The sequence below is a fragment of the Dermacentor silvarum genome, chromosome 10, assembly GCF_013339745.2.
Source record: "Dermacentor silvarum isolate Dsil-2018 chromosome 10, BIME_Dsil_1.4, whole genome shotgun sequence".
Classification (NCBI taxonomy): domain Eukaryota; kingdom Metazoa; phylum Arthropoda; class Arachnida; order Ixodida; family Ixodidae; genus Dermacentor; species Dermacentor silvarum.
The window spans coordinates 43,971,839-43,982,747 of NC_051163.1; the positions used below are offsets into that span (position 1 = coordinate 43,971,839).

Sequence of the window (10,909 nt, forward strand, 5' to 3'; positions counted from 1 at the left end):
TGCTCTGCCCATTGGAATAGAGTAAGTTATGTCTGTATTCCGTTTTCTTTCGTGAAGTATGTCCCTATGTGATGATAGCATGCGCTCAAGCTCGCGGGCTGAGAGTTCATCTTCAATTTCTTTCCAGAAATGTTGCAAATTATCGTAAATCGTCAACATCATAGCGATCTGCGTACGTTTAGTTTCGAATGTTTACCAAAAGCCTCGGTTCTCATTTTGTTTCCGGTCATTTTCCGTTGGCAAGGCACTATCTCCGCAAGAATCGAAGCTGCAGGGATAACACCTGCACATATGGCACGACGGGGAAGCTATTGCTCCATTGTTTATTCACTGCTTTGGTAATTTTCCTTTCCTGTGCCGCCGTCACAGGCGCTATATTTCGCGCTTTCGGGAGGTCGATGAAAGCGTTTCCTCCCATCGATATGCTGAACAGGAGAACCCTGTCATGAATGCAAGCTTTCATTTATAAGATACCGTACTCCGACGAAAGAGCCAAGGCGCACCGCAGACTTTCCTGCTTTTCGATCGATCATGTCCCTCTGTCGCGAACGTTCCCTCAAAGGCTCAGGTCAAGGGTCAGATTTTTCTGGAGACCATGCGCGCAGACACTCAACGAAACAGACGTTGCCAAGCTCGAGCGATCTCGACCACCAAGGCGGCGGGAACACATCGGGCCAAGCGAGTGGGTCCCGAGATTCAGACTTTGACCAGGAGGATGACTCCAGCCACCCCTCGGACATGGAATGGCGCACAGATTCCGGCGAGTCGTACTCGGACTCAGATTCAGACTCAGACTCTTCCTCTAAACGACAATCGCCCCCGCCATCTGACCCGGAGTCCAACTCGAAAACTCAGGTCAGCCCGTCTCCGGAGCCAGCGCCGACGCCCGTGGCACGGAATCCGATGGTCCCGCCCAAAGCCACCTATGGAGGACTGGGTCGTCGATGGCTGCCCGCCGCTGAGGCGTTCCGCGGGAAATGGAGAGCCAGGAATCGCGGCCGCGGAGCTCGCGGCTGGTACGGCCTGTCGTGCACCTACGACGACGACTTCAAGGTCGCGGGCATCGAGCTGTACTTCAAGACCGTCGGCTCGGCGCCCTCTTTCCTTCAGCTGGAGATTGAAAAGGTCACCATTGACCTGACCGCCGCGGCGAAGGAGCCCATACTGTTCCAGCGGGTCACCTACAACGGCAGTCTGGTCGTCGTCGTCGGTTCGGCCGAGGCGGCAGCCAGGCTGCTGCGATTGCGGAACATCGCCGGACATAAGGTGCGCTGAGAAAGAGCTAACAAGTAGTGAGCTAAATGGTATAGATGTGTCGAAACTTCCGTAGCGCGAAGCCAAGTGACGAGAAGTACGCGGAAATGGCGCGCTACTATCATTTAGTGCGTCGCCTTCAACGTCAACCTCGTTATGATCGCTAGTATAATCGCGGAGGACGGGTACAGTGGTGATGCACTGGCGTACCAACTACTTCTCGAGTGGGGGGGGGGGGGAGGCAAACCGCAAAGGATCTGACTTTATCTCTCTCTCTCTCTCTCTATATATATATATATATATATATATATATATATATATATATATATATATGTACATAATTTCCTATACAAATCCAAAAGCCAGGAAATGCGTCTGTCGGTAATTTTTATATTTAACACATACCTATTTATCAATCACACATGGTGAACCATGGGGGCCCGAAAAATTATTGTCAGTTTGCATTTATTTGTTGCCACTATATAACATCCACATATGATACAGGTACAAAAGGCAGTGGGTGCCCGGAGGTCCCTGATCCCGCCCAGTACTAGCAGCAGCGCACATAAAAAAATGCACACTTGTTACAGACGACGTTGCTAATTAAGCAAACAATTGTACTTTAAGTGTATAGACAGCATACATGTATCGCTAGTTAAGGTAATAGTATTATCGAACTTATACACAACGAAGTATAATCAACATACGCGACTTGTAATATTCGCAAGAAAAAAAGACAGCAGACGTGCGCGACCTTGGAGAATTAAAACCAAATTTCCAGTGAGGCTGTTCCTTTCGAACAGTTTCAATAAAAGTTTTAGTTGCCTGAATTATATCGCATAGTGAAAAAAGTGGCCGAGCACTTCTTGTTCGAAATTTTTAAAAAGCCAGTAATTCATTAGCACACATGTTACTTCGCCATAACGTTTACCATGGTGTACTCCCTCCCTACTCATCCCCCCCCCCCCCCCTGCCCTCTCAAATTTCTGTTGATTGGATATCGGTTGAGTTAACAGTTCTACTAGGGCAGCGGGATAAATTCTTAATTAAATTAAATTATGGGGTTTCACGTGCCAAAACCATGCTCTGATTATGAGGCACACCGTAGTTGGGGACTCCGGAAATTTGGACCACCTGGGGTTCTTTAACGTGCACCTAAATCTAAGTACACGGGTGCTTTCGCATTTCGCCCCCATCGAAATGCGGCCGCCTTGGCCGGGATTCGATCCCGCGACCTCGTGCTCAACATCCCAACGCCATAGCCACTGGGCAACCACGGCGGGTGGGATAAATTCTCATTTGTTCGTAAAACACATTCATAAGGCGCCGGATTGCTTGCTTGCGTAATTTAATGCAAATATCATAATTAGTCCCCTGTCTTTAGTTTTACTTACATATTAACCACACCGCGCCCTTTATTTTCGCCAAATATAAACCAAACGTCTTGTTTAGTTCACCGAGGACATCGCTGAAACCAACTAGGAACACCTTATAACATATGAAAAATAGTGGGGAAAACGACGGCTAAGTAATTATTTGCAATGCTTATAAATTGGCCAGGAACGTAAAAATTTTGTCGCACTTACCATGACCTCTCTTGCCTTTCCACGAAATATAAATCTGTTGTAACCAACAGCTATGTCAATACATTGGGAAGCATAGCTGGAAGTGGCCATATCACGCGCTCTAGCACTTGAATATCATTTTTTTAGAAAGACTGTGTTTGACACAACCTCGTTTAATTTGAACAGATGGATCACCGATCTTTGCTAGATTTAGTCTTGGTGGCATTTACAGTTCTGTCAGGTCAGTGGGCTCAATTGTGGCCCGCTCGTTAGACAGGCTCATAACACACTATGGAGTGCTTGTATACGTAATTTATCGCGAAAGTCCCAATTACCCATCTATTTTGAATTTTACACACACATCAAACGTTACCCGGTCCTCAGAGTCAGAAACTATAAAGAATCTGCTTCCTTTATTTCAGTGAGGACACCAGGTGAACCCAATATATCACGTATAAAAAAAGTACAAAGTAAAAAAACAAGTGTTCAATTATTATTCGTAACGCTCGTCCTTGTGTTACTCCTTTTCTTCGTCCCTGTTTGTTCGCGCACAAAAAGTTTTAAAAATGAATCTGTTCCAACTAGGCCGACTCGCAGTTATGCTTCTACATGAGCCTGAAACCTTAAAACTTAGCAACACATTGTACTTACAATGCTGTCTATTTCGTCATAGTATAAAGTATCTGCACTCTAAAAACAGTTGCACCCTTTGGGGTGCATTTTTGCCACACAACAATAATCGTCATCTGTCATGCTTGCGTTTCCTATCTTGAAAACTCTGCATTTGCTACTTTCCTGTCGAGAACGCTGTGTCACGCTGATAACGCTCTTGTCGTTCGTGACCGAGAAGTGCCGGGCGCACAGCGTTAAAGAAAGGAAAGCCACGCAAGTCAGATGACGATTATTGTTCTGTGGCAAAAATACGCCCCAAAGGGTGCAACTGTTTTTAGAGTGTGAAACGCAGAGTTCTCCTGGGACATTGGAAAACCTAGTTAATAACAGCAGGGAGTTACTTTCGAATTCTTGCTTACAGCTTTTTTTAAAGCTGTATTTGATGAACACACATTTACCATCGCGCATAAACTTGGCGTATTGTTTCCCCTATGTTCGAAAAATTTGACTTCTGTTGCAGTTGTAACTATGACAGCGCAGCCGTCTATTCTATTGGAAAAGGCGAATTTAACCCACACATTTGGAACATTTTCTACATATTGTCTGTGTACCTACACTGAACATTGTCTACCTATCTGCAGCGTGGTCCCATGTTCTTTCTCTTGTCTCTATCTTTTTAATTTAGTAATCACGTCTTATTAGTGCTCGTTACCAACTAGCCCAACTTTCTGCCTTATCTACACATTGCCCATACCATGCCCTTAATTTTCCACAGATACAAACAAGATGCCTGGCTTAGCTCACCGAGGAAACAAGAGAAAAACACCGGATCTCGTATGATGCACGAAAACACATGGGGAAACGAGGGTTTAGTAATTATCGGCAACACTTGAATTTAAGCAGTTAGGTGTCTGGGAAAGATTTGGACTAGCGGCAGTATGACACCCTGGAACACTTCAATGGGTAACTTTCTACAAAGGCTGTAGTGAACCTACACAGAATAAACATATATCGCTCGTCGCTCAGAACATTGCTCCATACTTCGAATAAGTATAAACACCGTGCCGCACATAGTATACCGAGGATACTAGGGGGAAACTAAATGCCGTGTATAAAGCACAAAAATTTGGAGAAAGCGAGGTATTCAGTAACGGTTTTTTTTGAGCACATAAGCAACCCACACAGTTCCCATTTTCGGTACACATCACCAAAAAGTGGCTTTCATTTCTTCAAAATATAAAATATCTGCTGCTCTTGCTCCTGCCGGGAAACGAGTAACAGTTTCTATTTCATGCCGTAAAAGGCACACCAATCGTTGGGCGTGGCTGATTATAATACTTTATCCTGACCTTTGCATTTCCTCGCCCGCAGGTTAAATATAGCAAGCCGATTGCGTTTTAAAATGCGCTTAGGCGGTCCCAAGAAAATGTGCCTGCTGCAAGTAGCGCAAGCGGCAACTTGAAAGGGTGGTAACTGTCCAGTGCCAGGCCTTCTCCGCAATTGTGAGAGCGTGTATGGTGAATCCCGCGTGTAGCCCGCTACAGCGCGTCACCAGGAGCGACAAAAGACAATCCTTGCTGCTCAAGCAGGGGATACGTAGTAAAGAAAAGCAGTACTTACGTGGCCACTCTATTAGGAAAATTTAGCTTCAGCTGTAGTTTTGTTGTACTGTCCGGCGTGCAGCCGAAAGTGCCCGCTGTCAGAAGTGGGGCGGGGGGGGGGGAGGCAAATTGCATACTAATTGCCCTCCCCCCACTTTTGACAGGGGGGGAGGGGGGCAAGTGCCCCCCTCCCCCTGCCCCCCCCCCCCCTCCGGTAGACACGCCTATGGGCGTCAGGCAGTTAAAGCGACTTCTACACAGCGGATTTTACTCTCCCTCCCATTCCCCAATAACCTGTCGCGCATCGGCAGACGTCGCGTTTGCTCCCCGCCGTGCGTCCGCTCTCCGTAAAAGCGCGAGTCCCTCGCGTGCTTTCACGCGCACATGCAGCATACGGCGCGCGGCGACGATTTTATCGCCCTATGACTTTATACAGAACCTCACGGCGACGACGACGGCAGAAGCCCGCTTGGAGTGGCCATATAATTGCTATCGCAATAAAATTTCAGCGCACAGCGCAACTTGTGTTAGCTGCGCAGACTTACACGTGCACCTGGTACGAGGTCTATGCCACCACATCTGCGCAGGTTTGAACATGGTAAACAGGCTCAGTTGCAGCCGCTGTCAGAAACACGGGCGCGGCCCCACTCGCCATTTGGTCAAATGAAGACTTCAGCGCGCAGTAGTGTTTTGGCCATCCTTCGTCCTGCAGTGGAAATAAAGATAGGCTGCTGCTGCTGATGATGATCATGAGTGTTTTGGCCTTCCTGTCCCGCAGAACATGCCTGGCGCCGATATACAGATATTTAATATCAAATCATTCAGTGCACGTTAGAGAACCCCAGGTGGTCCAAATTAATATGTAGTGCCCCACTACGGCGTGCCTCATATTCGGATGGTGGTTCTGCCACCTGAAATCCTAATTAATTTTTTAAAATATCAAATTATTCCCTGCACAATGAGGATGAAGTGTTTTGTCTCAGTGGCTAGGGTTTGAAAGTATGCGTAATCTCGAGAAAGGAAGGTGTCAGTCCCGTTGGAGGAGTTGAACAAACGTACATGGTAGACGCTCGCGCATGTTATGTCAAGCTGTCGTATTCTGTTCGCTGGGAGTCGAACAAAGTGTGTTGAACAGCTGCAGCACTATGACCAAATAAGAAGATAAAAAAACTTCTGTCTTGCGAAGAGGGCTGCCCTGATAGCATCACAATTTCCTTTTTTGTATATATATATATATATATATATATATATATATATATATATTTACAAAAGTGGGAGGCCCCACCTTTCAGCACATTATTTTTGTAAAACTTGACGCAGCATTCCTAAAATTGTAGAAGACGCTCAAGCTGGTATACGTTTTTCAAAAAAATCGGTATATTCGGCGCACATATCTCTCTCGTCTGGGTAAAGTAAATCGTGCAGTGACTGTGTGGATAGAGTCTAATGAGGCTCGTGTGTTAATATTGAATGTGTTCATTTTAAAAAATTATTTATACCTGAAGGTGGGCGTTAAAGTTTTCGCCGACGGCGGCAACAACGTCGGCAAGATCACCAACGTGCCAATAGCCCACTCGGATGAGCAGCTGCAGGAGTGGTTCGTGTCCCAAGGCGTCATTCACGCCCGCCGCCAGGTGGTCTACAAGCGCCAAGTTGATGAACGCGTCGAACGCGTGCCCACTTTCAACGTGATCCTCACCTTCAGGTGGGCCATACGGAACAGAATATGTGTCTTGCGTTTTGTTTTATTGCAATTTGGGTCTACTCAATGCGTACTATATCAGCGGCACAGTAAGCACACACACACAGCACCCACACACAAAGACAAAATTCGGACAAGTTTTCCTTGTCAGAGACGGTACAGGGATAATTGATCAACGTATTATAAGGGAAAAAAAACTGCAACTGAAACCATATGGATTAAAAAAAAGAAAGAGAAAAAACATGAAAAATGCTAGCGTAAGCATTAGCCACATGAAACAATATAATAATAATAAAAAACGAAAATGCCGCAAGAAAATCCATACGCCTCAAAATGAGAATAGTAAGTGAAATCAAATGAAGTGAACTACATAAAACGAGCCTACTAAAAAGGCCAAGGAGAAAAACACAAGAGAGCAACCAACACCATACAACCAATGCATCTTGACGTGCGGGCTAATTGTCGAAATGTCTTCATGTCGAAACAGTCCTGGGCTCTAAAACAGTAAGCGTTCCATATGTTAACATCTTCGCATTTTCATTGGTAACTTTCACGTTTTATCCCAAGTGCTGGTAATATACTGCAAATAATGATAATAACGGGAGGCCTAACTTAGCGTGAGGCTTAAAAATTACGCCGTTTAGTTGAGCCAACAGTATTGTCTCGACTGGGACTGTTGCTCCGGCACACTTATAATGCGTATAGCCTGGCTGCAGACTTTAATGACGTTGATACTATATTCACACCTAACGAAGAATAACGGTGGCACCCATGGCAAGCTAACGCCACTCTTGCCATTATTTTCGTTAAAGAACGCCGGTCATTATATTTTGCGTGATTAGACGTATGACACAAGATAGACGTCAGACAAGCTAACACGAACCAATGCAAACACTAAATATATCTACCACTTCGTCGCTGACAACACGTTTATTGGCTTCAGACACAACACACACACAAGATGCTTCACAAGACAACACACGTGTCTTCTGACAAAACGCCTCACGTATCAGTACATGCTCTATAGCTATTACATGAAATCAATTATAAGTTATGATCCTAATAAGAGTTAATTTCTTCAATTGATGTAGTGCGTTTTGTACACAGCAGGCAACACTATGAATACTGTAGACCGTTTTATCGAGGGCGTCACCATTTTGCGATCACGGCGCCGTCTATAGTCGGACAACATGCTGGTATGTGGGAGCGCGCTGGAGGGTGCACTGCGAACGTGCTGTTGACGACGCGTGGCAAGTTTTCGCATTTTTCTTAAAGGTCTCAACAAGTTTTCTTGCGATTGGGAAATTTCTTAGCGCGTCGTCATTAAGCTTTGAGCTTCGATATAGCCGCAATATCAAACGGCGATGGGCCTAGAGGCGCTGCCACAGCTCTGCCCGCCATCGAAATAGGAGGCGAGTCAAGTCTGAACATCGTCGACACGTGACATATGTGCACCGCATTATTAAGGGGCGTCTAGTCTTGAACCCTACTAAGGTATCACTCAGGTGGCAGCAATCAGGGGTGTATGTGTCTGCCATGCGTTGTGCCGCACCAGCGGCGTACATACAACTCCAGGTAACTATTGAAGCTTCGGGAAAACACGTTTTTCTAGCTTTAATGCTCCGAAAGAAGTTTTCACGGTATAACTTTCTAAGCATTATTTATTAGACATCTGGGCATCTAGCTTTAAAAAATGAAAAAAAAAAAAAAAACTGTAGAATAACTCGACCACAAAGGCCGTATGCTGGCACCGGCCACACAGCTTGCCGGCGAGATTGGGTAGCGCGGGAGATCCCATGTGAGCTAGGGCAGTTGGCACACGGTAAGCATGGCTTGGTTATACAGAACGCGAACGAAAGAGAACAGACCTTCATTCTCTTCGCGGGCACGTACTGCTTTCATTATACGTCCCCAGTCAACTTCCACCATAACGTCGGTTGCCAAGCACGATTATCTTAGAACACATTTGAACAGATAGAACTTTAATGTGTGTGCATAAAGAAATAGTTGACTTCGTCCTTTGGTACTAGTTGACTGACTCGGATACGCACCTTTCGTTCATATCCCAGTTTGGTCCGCGGTGTCGAATTCGTCGCCGTACGCACGCTGGAAACAAACTCTTCTGAACATACGTGCACCGAAGCCGCTGGCGTCAAGTGTTTTCTGTTGGTGCTGGCAGTTCAGAGCCGACGCTTGTCTGAAACGGCAGCGGCGGAATCCACGGAGTCGCCACGGCTGAAGATGTACTTCCCATTCGCTTTAGAAAGTTATTCTTGCATCCGCATACAACACAGTGGTAGCCCGTTAACGTTGAGCAATCTGACATCGCATCAATCACAGACGGAACACGTTAGAATTTCACTGATTCGCAATGACACCGCTACCGTTCCAAACTGCCGCTGGGATCAACGTAGATTCCGCATCACTTCCTGCTGTGATATGCTTGCACTGACGTCATCATAGTCGCCATGCTGGTGCACCGGCACATTGATGAGCTGGGTCTGTGACGTCGCGTCAAAGTTATCGATAAGATGACTAGCGCTGAAGTCTTCATAGCCGTCATACTGGTGCACCGGCACGGTGATAAGCTGACTCCACGACGTCATGTAAGAGCCATCAGTAGTACGAAGCTGAGTGTAACTTCAGTGGTGCTCGACGGTGTGCTTATCGAGCCCTGGCTTGCGCTCTTGTATGCTTTCAGGCCGGACAAAAGGATGCCGACGACCGTGGTCCCGAAGCCCGAGGTGGCCAAGTTCCTCGGCGACCGGCCGTTCGTAGTGCGGCCCCATTTCGAGCCGCCGGTGCAGTGCATGTGCTGCCAGCGCTTCGGCCACATGGCGCGCTACTGCCTGCGCACGCCCCGCTGCAAGGTCTGCTCGGGCCCGCACAGCTACAAGAAGTGCGACCGCAGGGGCGAGCCCCGCTGCGCCAACTGCCACGGCCCGCACGCGGCCACGTTCACGCGTTGCCCGCTGCGCCGCCTGGCGGCCGTCGAGAAGCGCTGGTCGTACGAAAGCAAGGACGGCGAATGAATTAAGTGGTTCACTTCCGGTGCATGCGAGCTGATGGTGAATTCCAATGACAGGGTTTCCGGAGGGGCCTTACTTCGCTGACTTCCTCTCAAGAGACGCTGCGTTGCACCCCCGAACCATTCCCTTCTTCTTAGCTTCATACAATCAGAATCTCTCTATCAACTTCGCAAGCACGCGCCCCGTAGCAACGACTTCGAAACTGCAAACCTCTATTCGCAAAAAAAGCGAACACAACAAAAACAAAACAAAAAGAGAAACAAACAAAAACTCCTACTTTAGTGCTGCTCGTAACTTGATCCCAACTAATCGTTGTCGTTGTTTTACAAGTTATTAGCGAAGGCAACAGGCAAATGGCATGCAAGCAGTACTCACAAAATGAGCAATAAATGTTGCGTCGGAAGTGCTCTGAATCTGCCGTTGAAGTTCACCAATGACTTTTTACTGGTAATCGTTCTGGACAGCCCGAAGGAAGATGGCGACGACGTAAAAGACCATCATGCTGAGGAACGGTGGACGATCAGGTGCGTCAGTGCGGTTAAAATATTTTTATTCCTCTTCTGCAAGAAAAAAAAGCAGAAACGATTACTACACAATTCCTTGGTGATTTTCTCTTATCTGTCCCGGTGTGTCATTCATATTGTCCTTAATTATAATCTGTTTTTTTTCTCGCGGCACTGATTTGCGGTGGTAACTGCAGTAAAGGCTTGGCTTATGGGTCATGGTTCTTAAGGGTGTCCATTGAAGTTTTTCGTGTATTCGCTCCTTTGTAGTGTTTTAGTTTGTTTGCACAAGTGGCGTTGACGTTTGATGTGCTAACATTGTACACTGCATGTGTTACAGGTAATATTAGGCGTTATTGCGTCAAGATCCAATATCCTTAACAATTGTTTCATATTAATAAGTGAGAGAGCGCGCTAAATGTGCGGGCGTGTTGCGCAGTCATTACACTTGAAAGGACAGCTGAATTTACAAGTGTGTACAAGTGTGATCAGTGTGTTCGAAGTAAATTCTGCTGTGAGCCAGCAGGTAAGCGTCATTTCATGTGTGTTTTCTTGGTAACATAAGCTTGGGTTCACGGTCTCAGATTGACGCGTCAAGACGAAAAGGAAACTAGAATCTGCATTTCAAATATGCGTAAACGCA

At 46.6% G+C, this 10,909-nt stretch overlaps 1 protein-coding gene across 1 annotated transcript; it reads left to right on the forward strand.

Annotated features, from left to right (window-relative positions):
• The first annotated feature begins 531 nt into the window (after positions 1-531).
• Positions 532-9,766, forward strand: LOC119431496 (uncharacterized). The gene is made up of 3 exons (XM_049657883.1): positions 532-1,266; positions 6,538-6,737; positions 9,436-9,766. The coding sequence occupies exons 1-3, from the start codon at positions 532-534 to the stop codon at positions 9,764-9,766; spliced, it is 1,266 nt and encodes a 421-aa protein (XP_049513840.1).
• The last annotated feature ends 1,143 nt before the right edge of the window (positions 9,767-10,909 follow it).

Coding starts and splice junctions, on each gene's coding strand:
- LOC119431496 (XM_049657883.1), top strand. CDS start 532: ATGTCCCTCTGTCGCGAACGTTCCCTCAAAGGCTCAGGTCAAGGGTCA. Junction 1,267..6,537: donor GGAACATCGCCGGACATAAG/GTGCGCTGAGAA, acceptor TTATACCTGAAG/GTGGGCGTTAAAGTTTTCGC. Junction 6,738..9,435: donor AACGTGATCCTCACCTTCAG/GTGGGCCATACG, acceptor GTATGCTTTCAG/GCCGGACAAAAGGATGCCGA.